Below are 21313 nucleotides of genomic sequence, written 5' to 3' on the forward strand. Positions count from 1 at the left end.
CAATCACCTGGAAGCTGACACTGTTGTATATTCCTGCCCCCAGGTCATGGAAGCACAGGCACATACATGCAGATGCATGGAAGCACATGCAGTGAGCGGATGCAGGAGAACTGAATGTCAACATGAAGTTTAACATGTCAGGATTTATGTCAATCAGAGTAAGAGAGATAAACAAGACCTGCATATTGTAGACAGGAAGTAGACTGTGACAGCATGTTGCCTTGCATCACACAGGCGTCAACTAGGGGTATGACCCAACGCTACTGTCTGTTTATTTCACAAATATATCTGTGTTTGGATTTTTGGTGGAAGTTGTTTGAAATAATTGCCTAATTCTCTGTGTTTAACTGTTTTTCCTCCTCTTTATACACGAATCTGGCAAATTACTGGAAGTAGACAAGATGCTATTGCTGGCATGGCATCTCCCTACAGTGTGTGCGTGCTTGAATGCTAGCTGTCACACAAAGTGTACTAGGCGAGCTTGTGTCGCTGGTTGCCAGAAGTCGATCAAGAATATTAATAGAAAGGACTTTGTTCCTGAAAATCTTGAATACCTTTAAAAAACTATGAATTCATTTTTTATACATATACACAGTACGTGATCAATTATATGTGGCAGAGGTGGTTTGTTTTTTTCTCATAATCTACATCTGGCTACTGTCACAGCCAACGTCTAACTACTTTGTAAAATTTGTAAAAGTATGTCAATACCACCATTAAGAGAGATATCTTCATCAGTTTCTGAGGGCCCCTCCAATCATCCATGATGTCAATGTCAGCAGGCAACAGCAGACACAGTGTCTATAAGGGAACTCCAGACCTGCGAAAGATCTCTCAAGAGTGATCATTTTAACCCAAACCATGAGAAGCACTTGAGAGAGTTTTGCAAATCTTGGGTTCTTTTTTAGACACCATCGACAATGGCAGCCCCATGATGGACAATGGCATCGTTCATCAGCCCAATGCTGGAAAATGGTACAGACATGGACCCCTTCTAAGTTTGGACCTTATATGTACCATATCAACCCAAAAAAGGGACAGAACAGCAACTTATGGTTCAACTATGACCCTTTGAAGGTGCAACACCACCAGCAGTTGTTGTAAACTTATAAGTGGCTTATAAGAAAAAAAAAAAAAAAAAGAACGGTGCCTAACTTCAGATTGTTATTTTTCCATATACTGTCAAGTCAGGCAAGTTTTGGAGAGCCGGACTTCAATAATGAATCATGAGATAAAAATACCACTCTTGAACACACTCACAGCACAAAATACATCACAACTTGTACACCTCTGTGTTTTTATGCCTTCAGCCAATTTGTTTTCATTTTGGAAACACTGCGTCACGAGTCATTCTGCTATATTTTCCAGCTATTCACAGTACACAAACACCAATCACCAAATTTCTTGTTAGATTTTGATGTTGTAGTATTAATGTTGTTGTTGTGGTGTCTTAGTGTTGTAGTTGTATTGTTGTTGCTGTTGTTATTGTTGCGATGACTTGATGTTGTGTTGTCCTGCTATTGTTATTACTGAAACCGTTGTGTTATGAATATGTTTTGTTTTGTAATTGTGTTTTTATATAATAGTGTCTTTTAGCAGAGAAATTATTCTCTGTTTCCTGCCCAGGGACTACAGATGAAAATTAGCTTGTGGCTAACTCTGGTGCAGCTAAGTAGCTGTGCACTGTCCCTGTTAAATAAATAAATAAATAAATAAACTGACTTCTCATACAAAAGAAAGGTCTGAATCTGATGACTGTGAGCAGCCAAGATCAGAAGTTATAATGACCATATTTTTAAATGATTTTACAAAACATTCATGAATATTTGTTGTTTTTATGAACCTTGGTAATCCTGACATGACTGTAAAGAGTGAGTTCAGTGGATTACAGCAGTGTCTGATTTGACCGAGATATGACTCTGAAGACGTGGTGTGACGTTTGTGGCAGATTGTATCAGTCAGTGACAAAAAAACAGAACAAAACACATATTACTACCAAAACTTGAGCAATGTTTGTATCTGTTCTAGGGCTGCAACTAATGATTGTTTTCACAGTCGATTATCAGTCAGTTATTTTCTCGATTAATAGTTGTTTGTTGTAAAACGTCAGAAAATGGTGAAAAAAAAGTGTTTCTTGTCTAATATGACATCCTCAAATGTTTTGTTTTGTCCACTACCCAAAACTATTCAGTTTACTGTCAGAAAGGAGTAAAGAAACCAGAAAATATGTACATTTAAGCTTTTTTCCAGAAAAATGACTCAAACCAATAAATCAAAATTGTTGGCAAGTAATTAAATAATCGATTAATAACAGATTAATCGTTCTAGCTCTAATCTGTACAGAGTATTGTATCAATTCACACATGCATTTCTATTTGTTTGCATCCCTACTGTGAACTACATTTAAAGGAACAACTCACCCTAAAATCAAAAAGACATATTTTCCCTCCTCTTTCCTGTAGAGCTATTCATTCATCTAGATTATTTTGGTTTGAGTTGTTGAGTTTTGGAGATATCTGCTGTGGCAGTTTGAGCATCACAAGCCATGTGCCTTTAGTCCAATTATATTCCTGAGATGTTATCTCCAAAACTTGGCAACTCACACCAAAATAGTTTATATTTTTGATACTGCAGTGTACTCTCCCTTTAAGAATAACAGACAGTGATAACTGGGATTAAAAAAATGAAAAGAAATCCCTTTAAAAACTAGAGCTCTCATCAAGTGTGCTTCTGGATGTCTAACTCTGATTGGCTGTCACTGGTGTCAGTGGCCAAAGACCAGTGAGAGACAGGGGACAGCAAGAGATGGAGGGACTGCGTGTGTGACTAAGGCGTGGCTGACTTGTGTGTTTACACCTGGGGCCTGATACTGAAAGGCCACGTCGGGGTGTCTTGCTCATGGAAACCGAGCTACAAACAAACAGACAGATGAACAAATGAAGATGGATGATCGGCACTGAAGGATGAAGATAAATGACTGCATGAAAGGGAGAACAAACAAGCTGTCCCCTTTTTCCTTGCTTTGACTACAAGGTACTATGTATTGTGAAGGGTTTTGTGGCAGAGTGCTGAAAGATGGAGCAGGCAGGTGGGTGAGTCAAATTGTGGGAACATGCGGACATTTTATAAGAGGTGAAAATTGGTTGCTATTTTGTGCAGTGGCTGAAAGTGGCAACTGTGGAGCAACTAATGTGAATTACAACACATTATGTGATACAGGGCAGGGAGGAGGAAAGACAAAAATAACATCTATGATTAGTATGAATGGAAAATTCTTTGTAATACACACTTATGTGTTCTGACCTGCAGATGGCTGACAATGCAGTAGTGCTCTGGCCTGTCCAGGCCGCAAGTAGAGGTGGCGGACAGGTTGACAGCCCGTCCAATCAGAAGGTTTCCTGTCGCAGGGTAACAGCTTCCCTCCGTGCAGCCATGAGGGCCTGATGGGAGCTCCTGTCCAAACACACTGAGAGCTGGAAGTGGAGGGATGGAGGGTAAACACAAAGGACAACAAATTATTAGAAAAGTGAATAATTGTTCTACTCAATGGTGTGAAAGTGCATATGTTGGGGGGCTGACACCTTAATTTGTTTCTAACAAAATTTCACTTTACTTCACTTCATAAGAAGTGTACTTGACATTTTTTCCTAAAAGTAAAATCATAAGAGTAAAACTGTTGTGGGACAGTGGGATCTTTTTTAACAAAACCACTTCCACACTACTGAAGGAGCTGCACTTTTTGGAACTAACTCCTACACTGTGGAGCTGTAACGGTGTGACGTCATTATATCAACCAGTTGTAAACTTGCCATTATAATGATGTGGATTTTTTTATCAAGAAAAAAACAAATAATTAAAGATCTATTGTTAACAATACTATATAGCACATCCCTTGTATCAACAGTTCTGAGTGGCAGGCAAACAAAATGCCTCATGTACCAGCTGCTTGATAAACGATACAGACTAAGGCTGGAGATATACTTGCTGTTTAACCATGCGTTTGCGTTCGCGTATGCGTCGCATTAATTTCTGAGGACGTGCACAACCATCGCTCCAAAATGGACGCAGGATACGCGAGGCAGCCATGAAGTGTAGGGATGCGCAGGGATGCGTAGGGGTGCATATGTGAACGCGTAGTTAAAAGCAAGTATATTTCCAGCTTAATAAACAACGTGTCGACACTCTCTCAACTTAACTGGTCTCTCTCTGTTATGGTCTCCCAACCTAGAGCCCGGTTTTGCTCTAGGTTTCTGCCTCTTAAAAGATAGTTTTTCCTCACCACTGTTGCCTTAGTGCCTGCTCATGGTGGGACTTGTGTCTCTATAAATGATATTAGAAAGAGTAAAGTTTAAACCTGCTCTGTATAATAAAATGCTCTGAAATAACTTATGATTTGTATAAATAAAAATGACTTGACTTTACTTGACTTGCTTGATGCTCATCTGCTAAACTACATTTAAAGGGACAGTTCACCACAAAATACATATTTTTACCATGGCCTGTAGTGCTATTTTTTTAACATTTTTATTGTTTTTTTCCCACATATTTCACGCGTACAAACACACACATTTAAAGACAGAGAAATTACTAAATAACAACAAAACAGACAAAATAAAACAAAACATAACGGTTTTAAATAGAAAAGGACAAAATGAAAGATGATAACAACATAAATACACTCCACACACAACTATTTCATAATGATGATGTACCCCAGTGTCTCAGAAATTCCAATAAAGGTTCCCATATTTTTTCAAATTCTCCTGCCCTTCCTCTGGTTATGTAAGTCAGTTTTTCTAATACAACATAAAGTACCATCTCCCTCACCCACATGCCTCTCAAAGGTATATCCATTTTTCTCCAAGATAGGGCTATCATCCTCCTGGCCTGGAGGAGCCCAAAGTCAATTAAAGTTATTAGCTGTGAACTAGTAACATGCTGAGGACACACAATTTTTCCTGGTAAGGTACCTTCATTCCAACAATCTCACGCCTGTAGTGCCATTTATCCGTATAGATTTTTAGTAGTTCCAACATGAAACTGCTCTCAACAAGGTGTGTGAATTATCTTGAGTAAAAGGTCATGATTTTTGGAAAGACACGCTGGTTTTGAATTTTTCAAGTCTCTTTTTTCCCCATTATTAGTCCCATTATATTGGAGAGAAGGCAGACATCTCTACAGCTGATATCTCTACAACCCTGCAATACAGGCCTGGTGAAAAATGATTTTAGAGCGAGCTGTGCCATTAAGTGCATTTCCTCAGCTTTGCCACTATGTAACAAGAGCCATCTGGCACAGCCAAATAGAATGAAATGACAAAGGTGTAAAATTGTTCTTGGCTGATATATCAGCCAAGTAAAAGTATCAACCAATATCAGCTTATTGCAGATTTATCATATCATTACAGGGTATATTTGTCAGTATATTGGCGTGTTTGTGCCATGGTATCTTAATTTGTTCACTCGCCAGCTCCAGTCTAAATTTAAATCTTTGGCTCCCTGATAGAGAGCATGGCTGGCTACACAAAGCTTGGTGGATAATAAACAGTAACATCAATGTTGTGCTTTAACTTTTCAGACACTGCCTGACATCCCAGAAAGTAATTGCCTTAATGGACTTACAGAAGGTGTCTAAGAAGAAGCACACTGACAACAACCATCTAAAATGTTCTGGTCCTGTTCACTCAAACTCTCTCCCTCAGCCATGTAAACGCTCTCTCTGCATCACTGACTCTGAACAACAGGCCTCATCAGGGTTATGAGGGAGAGACAGCGAGAGTAAAAGCGGGGAGAGGAAGACAATGAGATAAATTATGGTAAAGCAAAACTGAAAAACTATGTGGACAGACTAATTTTACACGAACAAAATTGAGAGGCCCAGAAAGGGAATCCAACAGAGCTTAAAAAGTAACCAGAGCCTGTGATATACAGCATTCAAATGAACACGACGCCATCCAGAGAGAAATGTTCTACAGTCACATACTGAAGGTCTTTATGAGAGGAATATGGAGATGGACGGAGATAAATATGTCAGGAAGCAGGAAGATACAGCAGACGCTCCAGAGTGATATGGGATGAGAGATGTTGAGAGATATCGGAGGGCCTTTCATCCTGTTCAGAAAACAACAGGGCAGCAACATGTTGAGGCATGATGGGAAATACTTGGACAGTTTTGGATGGAATCACAAGCATCCTCTTTAAAAAATGCACATCCTCATCACACAGATGACTGTAACATCTGCACTGTTAGGAAAGCTGCTATTGTTTCCTCATAAAGGCTATAATACACACTTAATACCATTAATGACAGAGCTCACATTATTCTTCACTTTATCAAGTGACATTTACCCGTGCATGCCATGTTCTGCTGCTCAGTCTGGTGTTTAGGGCTACAACTAATCCGTCAATAATTTTCTTGATTAATCGATTAGCTGTTTGGTCCATAAAATGTCAGAAAGTGGTGATAAATGTGTTTCCAAAAGCCCAACATGACGTCCTCAAATGTCTTGCTTTGTCCACAACCAAAAGACATTCAAAAGACAAATCTCAGAGAGGAGTAATTAAACAAGAAAGTACTGGTTACTTTAAAAATGTTCCCATACAGTTGTTAATTGCCTGTTAAAAATGTAGTTAGTAACTTAATGTGTGGCTGCACTGTGCATGGTAGGATACTGTTCTTTATTTTAAAATGTAAAAAAGTAATCCTACTAATAAATGTATCTAAATGTATCTGTAATCACGATTGGATTTTTTTTATCTGTAACTGTAATGGAATAGTTATGTTTTTTTGTATCCATATTACGTAATCCCATTACATGTAATGTGCTACTCCTCAAGCCTGATTCTGAGAAGCTGAAATCAGAGAATCTGGATATTTTTCTTCTTAAAAAAATATTAAAACCATTAATTAAATGTCAAAATAGCTGGTGATTAATTTATTAGTCAATTAATAATTGATTAATGTTTGCAGCTCTACTGCTGTTCCAAAAGTTTTACACAAAAATGATGCCCAGTGCATCACAGCTGGTATGACTGGTGTCAAACTAACTCTCTCAAGGCTACATAGATGATTTTATGTCCAAGCAGCATCGCTCGCTGCAGAGTCATTCTGCAGATGGATGATATGAAGTGTTTCAAATCGTGATGAGATCAAACATCACCAAAGTATTTGACAAAACACCTGAAACCAGCAGAATGAGGTGTGATTTTTGTATTTTGTTTTTTCCAGAATTTTATTACCAACATTTTGACTTTTGTAAGCATTTTAAATTTAAACAGATAAAAATGACCCAGTTTTGCAAATCATATTATTAAACAAATGAAATGTGTTACAGTCAGTTCTCCTCTCATATAGAGTGGTGACAAGGATACCATTGTACAACTGTCCATATTAGGGCTGCAACAAATGATTATTTTCACTGTCAAGCAATCTGTTGATTATTTCCCACTATTAATTAATCAGCTGTTTGGTCCATGAAATGTCAGACAATGGTTAAAGTGTCTATCAGTATTTCTGATGACGTCCTCAAGTGTCATGTTTTGTTCACAACCCAGAGATATTCAGTTTACCATAGAGATGCACTGATCATAAACCTGTGTTGATGTGTCTCCTCAAACATTTTCTTCTGCGTTTGTTTTCACACTGCAAAGTTTTACTGAAGCAAACTGTTGTACCCTGTCAGTTTCCAGTTTGTTTACATCCACTTCCACATGACATCATGTGAAATCACGTCCCGCAGAATCCCACAAGATCGCATTCCCCCTATTCAAAATCTTAATATGTCCTTCATGATGTCAGTGTTTTCACTGATGAAAACAAACCCACACTGCTGCCGCACCTGCATCTGGGAGACTTGATAACTTTGGATGATAGTGAACAGTATTTACTGTGAGTTTTTCAAGGCATGGTGATGAAACTATTATGATAAATAAATTTTGGAAATGATAATACTAATTGTCATACATTTTATCACAGTTTATTGGTTTACTGATTATTGTTTTATCCCTACATTATATATAAAACTGCACTTAGAAATCAAAAACTGAAAACCTGTGGACAGATTTTACTAAAAATGAATGTATGTAAAATTTTGTGATACAGGCTCTCTGAGACTGAAAAAGCTTAATGACCCCTCCAGTCCTCCTGTACACACACACACACACTGTGTGTGTCTATGTGTGTATAAATGTCTTGGCTCCAGTTCAAGTAAAAGATTTAACAGAGGCAGATTTTCTGAATTCCTGTGAAGCATTAACAATGCCTCACTGGCACTGTTAGCAAGTCTGCTGATAAAAATACACCACACAATCAGCCTATAATGTTATCCCACTGCATGACTATACTAGAAGGATCACAGTAAAATGAGATAAATATTTACACATACTGTACAGACAGCTGCACACATGTTTAGTGTGTACATGCAGATCTGCACATAAATGGGTTGAAAGGCAAACCTGTGAACCTCAGATAAAGATCAAACACACCCTGGCCAAACATAAAACACAAGGCAGAGCTGCAACACTGAAACTCAAGGGTACAATGTACATACACAAAAATAAATGCATTTCCTTAATAAATGCATTTTAGGAGAAGCAGAAAAACTAATAATAAGTCCATATTTGTCTTTCTTAAAGCTGAAAGTAACACCAAGTGGTCCCACCCCTTCAAGAGTACAGAAACATGATAAACTGACTCAGAGCTGTAACTGGGTTTCACCTGACCTCACTTTACAGGTATGAATTTACACAATGGGTTCACTCACTGGTCAAATAACCTGCCTGAGATGAGGCACCATAGAATACATGGAAAATTTCGTGCCTTGCTGGCAGTGAGAAACTATATTAAGATTCATTCAGGTTCCCTCCCCAAGTCTTTGAAGTGCAGTGCAGCAATGAGGTTTTAGTTTCACAACTTCCTGGTACAGACTGACATGAATGCACTTCAACATACTCGTAGTGTGCAGGCAGGTTTAGGCACCAAAACTACTTGGTTGGGTTTAGGAAAAGATCATACTTTGAGTTAATATAAGAACCATACTTTCCATACGTCACATGACATGATGTGAGTCATTTAACTGGGCACTGCACACCTGTGCCACAGTTTTGATCCATCCCCCACACAGCCACATGTCCCACCAGCAGCATTTCTGAAGCATTTCAGCACCAGAGCATTTTGCCCCTAATTTTGTTTACTTGCTCAGATTTTGTTGATTTGGTCCTCTTTTCCTTCCTTTTGTGCTTATACCATAGGTAAGTAGGCTACGTAGTTAAATGGGTTTTTTTTTGCAGTTCATCATGGTTTTTCTTCGTCTGAATTCCTGCCCGCTTGATCTGCTCTGTTCAGATTGATGTGGCATTTGCCAAAAATCCCTATTGGCCCGTACTTGAAGCAGAGAGGTGAGACACTTCTGACACACATTGCAGCACTACTGGTGGAATCAAAAGAATGGCTGTGATCAGCTACAGCAGACGTGGTGTAGCCGAAATGTGATGCAGCACTGCAGTGGAATCAATTCTCATTCATTCAAACCACAGGCAACGCTGACTTTCGGTTTCACACGGGACACGAATCCCAGCCTCCTGGGTGAAAGAACTGTTTGACCCATCCATCCACCAAATCTCCTCCACACACAGACTATCTCACTCTCTACACTACAGTGCTTCACCTGATGCAGCTGGGTTTACACTGAAGTTACTTGAAAGCCTCATACAGTCACTACGCACCTTGTGCGTCCATACATGATGCCAGGAAGAATGACAAAATGTTAGTATGTGACAACCTGGGAATGAGAATGGACTGGTTATTGTAGACATGAATATTATTTATATATTATTATTTCTCAAAATATTTTGACTTCATTCTCTAAATCTTTACAAAAATCTTTCCCAACAGTGACCCCAATACTGGAAGTTTACATCAAAGTTTCTCAATCTCAATATGGTGCATGCTTTTGTCTTTGCGACTAAAGTTGTCAAAAGTATTAGTACTTCAATACATTTTCAATATTACATTCAATAGTAAGAAAGGTATTGAACTAAAGTTATAGAGAAGAGGAAGAAGTGTTTATTCAAGACGTCGGTTCTGTTCGGTCTTTATTGTCCTGCCCGAAATTTGTTCAGTGACAAACGTTCAGTGACTTTTTCTGTACCAGCACAGTGGGCAGGTTGTTAATTTTACAGAAAGGGAAAAAAAATCCAAATTTCTGTAGCAAGGACTTTTTTGTTTTGCCATGGTATTGAAAGAGGTACTGAGTACTGCTTTTTCAGACTAGTATTGTATCAAAGATTAACATTTTGGTATCACAACAGCCTTATTTGCAACTACAAAGTTGTAAAAACAGTCAATCAGTTGCAAGAAAGATAATGTCGTCTGACAGGAGGTTGAAGAGCTGACCCTATAGTGCGGTCATAAGAACCTGGGGCTAAACACACTCAAAGCTGAACTTCACGAGGAGCCCCTCAACCCCCCCCCCCCCAACGAATGCTGCTCTACAAACACCACGTTCAACAACAGTGTTTGCTGTGGTAACTTTCAGGTTTCTGGGCTCCACAATCTCCCAGAACCATCAACCTCAGCAGGTTACCACTTGAGTAATTTAATTTTGATTTGGTTTGTGGCTCTAAATTTCCCCTTGTTTTTAAGCAGTATTTCATTTCAGCTCTCATTTTCTGTGCAACCCTGGTTACATATCATCACATTTTATCATCCAGGTATGCACTGACTGAAGAAGAGCGTTATAGAAGTAACAGCCTCTCCCGACACTCTGTCTCGGTATGTAACCCTCAGTAGTCATAATTTACCCTCAGTTTTAATTAATGACTGAGGTTGTGTTGTGAAATGTAGACCACACATGACTGGAATGTCGCTACTATAATGCATGACATTTACAAAACATCTCTGTCTAATTGCTTTCTCCGTTCTGTCAGGCTGTGCTGAAACAGAAAAGAACGGTGTTTGTGTTGATAATTACAAGCCAAAGTCATCATCAGGCACACACTCACATGTGAAAGAGCCTCATTTTTCAAAAGACACTTGAGACATCTGAGACATGATGGTAGTTTTCATCCCCCTCTCTGTGTGGGCTAAAAGAGACATATCCTTTACTTGGTTTTCACGTGTCCCAACTAGCATGGAGAACGTCAGAATGTGTTTACATGAGTGCATTGTTTTACTTGCATGCAATGACACATTGACGTCATATTCATGATTTTGTTTATGATTGTATTTGTACTTGAGTCCTTTCATGTATTGTATAAATGTGCTGTGTTGCACTTAAGAGTAAGCTTTTGGGACATTTTGTTTAGCAATTTTTATTGCTTTTCCATTAAACCGCTAGTAGGCTTGGATGCATGTATTACAGTATACCTGAGCATTAAGAAATCCTGACGGTAGGATTTCTAATACTGTCAAAAAATACAGACGCTCCTCTTTCTATTAAATTGATTCAGAGATTCTGTATTGAGGTGACGTATTGTAGTGTGGAGCACGTGCCACCAGAGGTCAGTCTCACCAGAGGGCAGTGCAGTTGTGTGGAGAAACATTGGGGACTAGACTAACTAGTAAAAAAGAAAAACCCCTCTTCTTCTGTTTGCGAGTATTTTGGGTGTCGTCCCATTCACACCAAGCAGAGGACAAGGTGAGTAGAGAAGGTGTCATTCTGTCAGTAAATGTACAGTGATCGCACTGTGAATAGATAGTGTAGGTTTCAGTTCATCAAAGAATAAAAGCTGCAGCTTCTCAGACCAACGCGAAGCTCTCGAGTGTGTGTTGTTTCACAACTGTGGAAATAGTGTTGATATGATGATCGACTCTCCCTGTGTTGAGGGAGTGCTGTCTGCATTGGAGAAGAGTTGAGTTCAGTCGTTTTACAAGTTTCACGCAAATACCAGCATAATACTGCATATCCCTGTAAAATAACAGGAGGGTATGAAGGTATACACAATTGTTAAAGGTTCACCACCCAAACGATCCCAATCCTCCAAACCATCCCTGCTTGTCCCCTAAAGTCCAACTCTTCACAAGTAAGACTGACCAAACAAGGACTTCCCTTGTTTGGACACCTCGATGAACAATCATAGAGTACATACTGTACAATACAGTACAATGATCAAGGACAAAAGACAAAGAATCAATGCATAATACATAATCAATACCCAAAATGTGCCAAAAGATTTGGGGCAGGACCAGAGCATGAGTATATAGACCAAACAAAGGGTCTACATTAGAAATAAGACATTTTTGCCAGCCTTGCCTTGATCAGATATGCTCTAAAAACAAGTTTGAGTTGTATCAAGCTGTGCCTAGTACAAGGGAAGAGGTATGTACTAAGTCAAACACTGTCTCCCATTGATCATCTGTCATTTTCTTGCCAAGTCCGCAAGTCTTGCAGTCAGTGAGGGATGATATATTTTTAACAGAAATTAAACCTTTGCATAATGGGGAAAAGGAGAGAATATGATCGACTGTGGTGTGCAAAGCCTGGAAAGAAAGTAATACTTAGTATAGAGACAGATGGAATTGGTGGATGAGATGACAAAGAGTCACAGAAGGTACTGATGGAGGCAACAATCCTTCATAGCATCCTACTGGAAAAGACGCAAGAATAAGCATGCCCACCCGCATGTTTTCATCGCTGCCAACTGGAGTTGAAGCAAATGAACACCTGTAGTAACTGGACCTGGGAGTGGATGCCAACTGTACCCTTTCCCAGTCAAGACCAAAGCTTGATGTAAGTAGGTGTTCGACACTTTTTGTCCAGTGAAAAGGGGCTATATTGTAACCGCACCCACTAGGCATGGGCATTGTCAACCAAATTTAGCTTCTGAGTCTTGAAAAGCTTGAAGTTAGCTGATTAGCTATACTGAAGAAGCTTAGCTAAGAAAACTATCATGCAAAATAAAAGCACAATTGAAAGAAACACATAAACAGCAACCCAAAGAAAAGAGACGCTGACCTAACTTGTGTTTGCCTACCTGGGCAGGTTTAATATGAAGATAATAACCAGGACATAGAGACGGAACATTAGTGCAATGACCAGCAGCAACAAGCTCTTTTTTTATTTTCTCTCCCACATGTCAAATACGGTACTTCGCCAATAACTCCTGCCTCACAGCAACTCTGTGGGGAAGGAATTATAATGGTAAGGTTCAGTGATCGATGACTGTCAGCCAGGACTAGCAGCCACAAGTTAAGTACTGGTAAGTTTCCTTTGACAGGCAATTAGCCTTGATTCAAAACCACTTTTCCACACTGAGAATCCAGCTATCTAAAAACAGTGAATCTGGTGGGAAACAAATGTGCCTGATGGACACAAAAAGAGTTCAGCCTTCTGAGATTTTTGTGCAAGACTACCAAGTAGAACTGCATGATTTTGTTAAAAAAAAAAATCATATTGCGATTATTTTGACTGAAATTGTTTTGTATTCAAATTATATTACTGAAAAAAATATTAAAATTGTAATAATGTGACATTTTCTGTGGTCTATATCAAACAAACATGCTGCTCAGAACATCTCTGCAGGACAACAGTGCTTCATTATAATGTAGTTTTCATATACATTTTTCCTTTTTCGAAAAAATGCATTCTGTTTCTGTGAATTGGATACTGCACTTGGTCATACTGCGATTTTGACAATTTTGCGTTTAATTGTGCAGCTCTACTACCGAGCGTCAAAAGGAAAGCAACACAGAGCTGCATGAGTGTGACTTTAAATAAAGCCAGTTGTTGTTTGACGCCAGCTGGTTTACCAGTGTGTGATTAGAGTGGCAGTACACACACTTGCACACAAGGCAGATACACAAAGGGGAAGAGACGCAGGTAAACACGCTGAGGCATCTTCCTCCTGTATCCAGTACTATGGCAGGAATGCAGGGACGGAGAGGAAAATGTTATTCATTACTGAAAACATTCCAGGTGTCAGCGTGGTGGGCGTAGGTGATGCAAATACACACCCATTCTGCATGTGTACACACAAACAGCATGAAGGCTAGAAAATGAAGGGCCTTCAGCAGGGCTTCAAGGAGACACATGGTACACAATTCTTCCCCATCTTAAATAAATGCTGAATTAGTTACACAACATTTCTGTTGGTGCAACAGCAGTGCAGGAGGAGGCAGGAATGTAAACACAGCACACTGAAGGTTTTTACTTCCAGCAATCAGTGTTGATAACAAGTGGCAAGCCAGATGGCCAGGTTTTGTTTTGTTTCATCTCTATCTTTGGGATTAGTGGTGTTTCTGCACTGTACTTCTTTGTCACATTAAGTACTGTGAGATCTACTTTGGAGTTTCTGTTTAAGATATAGGCATTATTTTCCAACACATCCTCGATTGTTATTATACTGTGAACTTGCACACTCTATTGCAATCCAATCCATTAACCTGCTGCAGTTTGTTCATCTATTTAAATAACAGAATAACAATCACATGTGTAAATATTGTTTCTACTGCTTTTACATTTTTGTTTTTTTTTCGTGTTATTGTCTATTCTCTACTTTTATGCTGTTTTATCCAACAGTGCTTTCCTTTATCTTAATCTATATTTTCAATACTATGCTTAGTGTTGCACCAATATGCCACAGAAAATTCCTTTTAAGTGAAAACCTACTTGGCAATACAACAGTTTCTTTTTGTGATTGTCACTTTTTGCCCAAAGACATAAAAAAGAAAAAAGACATTTAGAGAGCACAAGCAACTGGTGTACTGGACATTACATAAGTCACATGATGGTAAGTAAAATGTCATGGTTTGGGTTAAAATAAGTACGTTACATTTTGTTGCATGACACTATTCTACAATACGCTACATTATGCTATGTTACATTACATAAGTCAAGTGACATGTTACTTGAGTACCTTCAAATTTTTAGGAGTAAACTTTGGGCCTCATGCATGAATCGTATAAATGAACAGATCTGATCTTAAACTGTTCAAGTTGAACAGCAGTCATCAATACTTTTGTATTAATTAATACCACAGTTCATTCAGTTTACATACCGCTGTTCAGTAGACCAGTTAAATCCACTGTACTCATGTGGGCATTAAGGCACAACCCCCACATCTGTTGTCCTTTCTCAAAAGGTAAAAATCCATTAAACTTCCAAATAATTTGTGATGCAGAGAATCTGGAACGCTGCTGGCCAGGAAGAAGGGGAGGTTGGTAGGGGGCACGACTTGTCTACACCTGCTGCACCTCCACGACAGAGACAGCTCTAAAAATCACTATAATGAGGATCCAGAGAGCTCCTCTATGTCAGTTAAAAGTTTCGTTTTTCTTTTTGCTGTCCTTTGGTATTATTTCATTCATTTCTTTTCTTCTTTTTTCTGAGTTTAACATCACCTGTCAAATGTCAGTGGCTTGTTGCTTTGTGGTTTGCACGCCGCACATAACTATGCTGCCCTTATATGCTTTATCGGAGCATTTTAATATACAAATTGCAAACTTCCTTGCACATGCATCCAATTTAAGATCAAACGCAATTTATCAACATACTCAGGGGGGTTAGAACAGGCTTGGCTATCAGTGCATTTTTCATGAATCCCACATAGCATTTTTGTATTTTCCTCATACTGCTTCGTCTAAGAACATATGTAAGAGAAAAGATAACATTCATGTGTGAAGCCCTTTGAGACTTTTGGTTTCACATGGGACGCAAACTTTGCTCTCCAGGATGAAAATTCTGTATTTGAGCAAACCAGCCACCCCGTCCTCCTCCAAACATAGACTTTCTTCACACGCTCTTGCTCTTCTAGTGAGGACAGGTTGTCCTTTTCTGCTTAACCATGGTTGTAATCATTCAACTAGTTCTAACTAATCAGTTAATCTAATATTGATTACATCCTGTAATCAATATCACCCAGCTTTTATAAAAAGCATACAAGATGAATCACTATTACATTATTTTATATCAATAATTAGGAACAGATTAAAGTATAAACCATTATTACTTTCAACTTCAGTTATTCATTTAAACCACTTTAGCTTATTTGTTTTATTTTTCTTATTTTACTTTAACATAATCAAATTCTGCCTGAAACAGTGTATAAAATACAGTAAGTTAAGAGGGTCAACTAGAACCCACTAAAATCCTGAGATTCACATTTTTGAGATATTTCCAAGATGAAACTCATTATTATCTAAGTTCATTTGCTTGTTGAAAGGTGAGAAGCAGCACAGGCTGCTGCCTGCCTGTTCCCTGTGCAAACTATAAAATGTAATACAGTTAAACACTGTGGTTCTGCTTAACCTAAGCATATTTAAAACTTCACTGAATGTCACCAGCATTCTGCTGCTCAGTTTCTTTTTTTGTTTTCATACCGGAATTAATCCCATTGTCTCCTGAACTCCTAATCTGGCAGTAAAGCCACTGTCAACAAACCTCAACACTTCCTGATGTTTTTTAACATTAAATACTTACACAATAAGGGAAGCCTGCAAGATTGTTAATGTGAAGTGTCATTCACAGTAGCTAAAAATTGTCCAGGGGAACAGGCAAGTGGAGAAGAAGAAGAAGAAGAAGAAGAAGAAGAAGAAGAAGAAGAAGAAGAAGAAGAAGAAGAAGATTACAAATGGGGCTGCCATATGTAATTTTTTCACCTTAGATATTCATTCATTCCTTCATCGATCCATTCACTCTTTCATTCATTCATTAATATGTATTGCAAGATAAAAGCCAAGTCAAGCTCATAGTTACTGAAGTTGGCAGCTTCCATCCCCCAACACACGAATACAGTCTTTTTCCAGTTAATAATTAACATAGAGACTGACCCAGATACCTGTGTCCATGCTAGTTGGGAAAGGCAAGTGTAATATACTTAATCAGATTCCGTTTTAATGTGTGGGTGGCTCCTGAGAAACACAGACATAGAGACATACTAAAACACATTCACCAGTGGCTGTGCTCTTTATTTGTGCGTGGATGTGTGGATGTGTGTGTGTGTGTGTGTGTGTGTGTGTGTGTGTGTGTGTGTGTGTGTGTGTGTGTGTGTGTGTGTGTGTGTGTGGCCCTTTTCAAAAATGCCTCTCAGTCACCAATTAACCCTGCAAGGGCCCGTTCTGCCTCAGATCCAGCACTGCTGTCAGTAGCCCATCATTTACCACACATTCCACAAATACCCCAGGTTCTCACTGAGCTGACCTAAAAAACCCTGGTTTGCATGACCACAGGAGCTGAAACATCATGAGTTGGATGGAGCTGATCTGGTGGTAGAAGGCTGATAGACAGTGCAACAAAGGACAACACTGGGAAGCAGGTGTGGATAAACTCGTCACTGCAGCTTGTCAAAAACTGACATTTTTGTCATGCCTCATGACATCTCATACTGATGCAAGTGGTACCCTTTAAAACAAGGTTAAGATTGTGAAGTGATCACAATTTCAGTAGATTTAGGCACCAAAAATAATGGGTTATCATATGATGTATGTAACATTTTGGCTTCACACAAGACACAAACCCAGGTCTCGTTGGTGAAAGTACTGTGTTTGTTTGACCCATCTATCCATCCCACCTCCTTCATACGTGGACATTGTTGCTCTTTATCTTATGGTACCTGACACAGACAGGTTTATGCTGAAGTAACTTGAAAATCTGGTGAGTCTAATAGCAATGGGGCAGGACAAAACATAGGAATTTGATGACTTGTGAGTGAAACAGTCACAACTTATTGGCAGTCCCAAGAGACTGGCACTTCAGACTGAATTTAAGTTTTTGATTGCCAGAAAATATATGATTAAATTTGATTAGTGTGAAAGAATTTGTGCAAGTGCTGTAAGCTCAGGACCATAGACAGGTTAGAAAGTCTGTCTCCTTCACATAAAATGAAGAGCCGTAAAAGAATCAGCTGACAGAGTCATTCTCTTATGGCTTGACTTCACCAGGCATGGCTGCATTGCGTTCCATGTCTGCCAGAGCTGATTGCTGCCATCCTACACAATGCTTATGATTCCACCAGCAGCACCTCAGCGCATCCCTGAAGTGGCTCTCCACTCTATTCCACCTTAAAAATACACCAAGTCTACATGTTGAATAAATTTACACAGAGCAGACCAAGCAGCAGGAAGTCAGGCACAGAAATAGCAGAGAGAATTTGGCAAATTTTGAAAATAAAAGACCCCGGGCAGACATGCAGTCATGAAGACAGAAGTCTACTTATCCAGGCTAGAAGCACAAAAAGCAAGGAAAGAGGACCATAGACCAAAATCTAAGCAATTTGCACCTATTTACCAAGTGGTCTTTGAACCTCACCTGTGTATAAATGTGCATTTTTGATGTTTCTAATTACACTGATGATAGAAACTCATTCTTTTTTTGACAAGAAGGTAACTGTGAGTCCTGATATTTAGTTTGTTTTAACAGTTAAATTATACAACATGAAGCAATATGGTGCTATGAACTGAGGCAGAGACACATCCACTTGAACTGAAAATGTTTCGACTTGAAAACTGGGAATTCCCCAACTTCAATCAATGCGTCTGAACTGTCGCACAGACAGATATTTGATTAACAACCTTTATGGTCAGTCAGGGACTCATCCATTGGTTGTCTGTGGCCAACTGAAAACTTACTTCACTTTGTATGTAAACGCAGCTTGCTTGTTATCTTCAAGTGAGAGAGAGCACTGACAGTCCAGCTTTTAAACAGAAAGGCACTCCATGGTTCGCTCCCATTCTTCAACACTCACACCCGGTTTTGGAGGCCAAGTAATATTTGATAGAGATCATATTGCACTTTATTGAGAAATACCCTGCTACAATATATCACTTACAGGCGTTATTGTGTTGTATAGGGAAAAATAAGCCAGCAGGGATGTGTTTACTGAGGTTTCTTAAGGTTTTGGATTAAAGCATCCACATTGCTGAAATGTCACTAAACAAGTAGTTTACTGTATTGTTGGTGGCAAATCAAGCATTACATAGTCACTATTATCATTTAGGGCCACCCCGTCATCTTGACTAGACTGCAAGACGGCATCAACTCAGCAAAGGAGTGTAGAATTGTCACTTAAAACCTTTCACTTCCTGTTCCTGACGACAAAAACACAATCCAGAACAAACATCTGTGATCACAGCTCAATCCTGTGATTAGTGTGCATGAAATAATGATGGATTAGACTTAATGACAATGTACAGGGAAAGTATGAGTCTGTGAGGATTTCTATTAGCTGTGAGTCTACTGAGGCAAAAACAACAACACATGCGACAGGGCTGAAGGAGATATATGATCAAAGCGCCTGTTCTTGCTGGGTTCAGTAAAAAATATAGTAGCAAGCTGCAATGATTTGGCGAGCAAGTCACTTGACATTCGACATAGGTCTTGGTTTGGTTTGGTGTTCTGCTCTGAAGAAGATGTTGCGCTGCTGAGGTCAGACATGGAGATGAAAATGAGGCTGGTCTCCACCTGATCATGCTGAGATTGTGACATCAGGCAGGTTTTCAATTGCCAGTGAGCTTAGACTTGTCTCTCTTTACTACTTTATCACATCAAAAGACAAGGCAGCGGTGGAGGAGACAAAACAACAAACAAACAAACATCTTTTGGGGATGTGAAAGCACCTCTAAACAGAAACAGACAAAACTGATGCATGACTTCTACTCACCCAGCATGAAGAGGCTCAGATACACAGCCATGATGGACATCAGGATGCCTGGACACATGAACACCAGGCTGTCTCTCTGGCTGTAACAAACAGACACAAATCATTTGAGAGTGTATCAAAAAAAAATAATAAAACATCTTTAAGACGCATTATTTAGTAAAATATCCTGATTTATGTGCTAAAAGAAAAATGAGTTCAGGTCATCAGAGTGGGCAGTGTCTGTTTCATCCAAGATGGTTTGTTTGTGTAGTCATTTCTCAAAATTGACAGTAAATGTCTCAAAAACTGAGAATGATCGGTTTCATTAACCTAGTGCTTTACAGGGTTCAACGTGAACCATGGCCCATGGCCACAAAAAGTTTCTTTGTGGCCACCAAATATTCCATGCAAGTTGTCCCCTATGGCCACCAAGTTTTATCCCCATAGTGTGAGTCTTTGCCCACACAACATTACAGACAGTTCCACAAACATCCCAATTCCTTCACACCTCTTAGTTAAACATTATGCCACTGAATTATGCGTAAATAAGGATACTGAAACTACTAACACAATCCTTATAGAATAACCAGAGACAGCAAAGATGAACTATGAAACAACAAAACAGCAAAGAAAATTTCGTAGATTGAATTAAAAGAGATAGAAAGAAACGACATAAAAACATGAATGTACTGTGGTGTGTGCCAAAGGTTTCCTCAACGAGCTGAGAAGTCTGGCTTGTTTTTAACCAAAAACACTTCATGGGAAAATTGGACAACTCAACTGTTACATTTAAGGAACACTGTGTTATGATGCATTTAACTACCTTCAGTGCATTGTTTAACAGAAGTTTACATATGGGCCACCAAAAATGTACTTTGGCCACCAAATTTTGCATGCAGTTCAAAAGGACACATTGTTGAGTTTTTCAAATGTAGCCATTTCACAATGGCTCTTGAGAAACCTGTTGGTGACGTTACAGAGACCATGTTTATGTTTTATACAGTCTATGGTGCTGAGACTCAGTGGAAACAATTTGACTGGACTTCAGCATGAGAATTTTAGCGCTGCACCTGACTCAGAATTGGATTAACTTTGTTAAACATTAAGATTCAATGATTCATTCCACATTTTCTTCAGTTCAGTGCCCCACTAAACTCTGTATCAGCCTAAATGAGTCTCATGGGATAGCCTACCTATTTTTGTGGCGCTTTGAGCACAAGCTGAGTGTCATTTTGGCCTATTATGTTGGAAAAAAAGGCAGACATCTCTATGGCCAATACCTCCAAAACTCTGAAACTCACGCCAGAACCATCTAGATGGATAAATAGCACCACAGGTAGTTTTGTTTTTGAGGTGAACTGTCCCTTTAAAAGTAAAAGCCTTTACAGATCTTGTTAGAATTGTTTGTTTACAACCTGTAGTACACACAGCAGCGTTGAGGTAAAAACTACAACAATGCTGCTGAAGTGTCGTAGTTCAAGCGTTTTCTTGGTTGAAGGGTCTTGATTGTTTTGTGACACTGAAGAGAGAAAAGACCTCTCGTATACTCAGGTTCTGCAAACACAGATCTGCTCACTGAATAGGACACAACACTGTCTATGTGTGTGTTTGTGAGTGTGTAGACACTGACAGGCAAGAACACACTTTGTTCATGTCACACAATAAACCGATCTGACCTCTGAGACAAGCAGAAGGGTTTACAGGAAGGCAAGAGGAAAGACTAAATAAATGAAAAGAGTGAC

At 39.1% G+C, this 21313-nt stretch overlaps 1 protein-coding gene across 1 annotated transcript in view; it reads right to left on the bottom strand.

Annotated features, from left to right (window-relative positions):
* lamb2l (laminin, beta 2-like) overlaps window positions 1-21313 on the bottom strand; it is a 79486-nt gene that overhangs the window by 38527 nt on the left and 19646 nt on the right. Inside the window, exons 2-3 of the mRNA XM_084721806.1 lie at window positions 19593-19672; window positions 3304-3473 (exon numbers count right to left, since the gene is read on the bottom strand). Of these exons, the coding sequence (XP_084577932.1) occupies window positions 3304-3473; window positions 19593-19650 (228 nt within the window). The 5' untranslated portion in view covers window positions 19651-19672. The remainder of the gene's footprint in view (window positions 1-3303; window positions 3474-19592; window positions 19673-21313) is intronic.

Source organism: Lutjanus erythropterus, chromosome 6 (genome assembly GCF_056507025.1).
Source record: "Lutjanus erythropterus isolate fLutEry1 chromosome 6, fLutEry1.hap2, whole genome shotgun sequence".
Lineage (NCBI taxonomy): Eukaryota > Metazoa > Chordata > Actinopteri > Lutjaniformes > Lutjanidae > Lutjanus > Lutjanus erythropterus.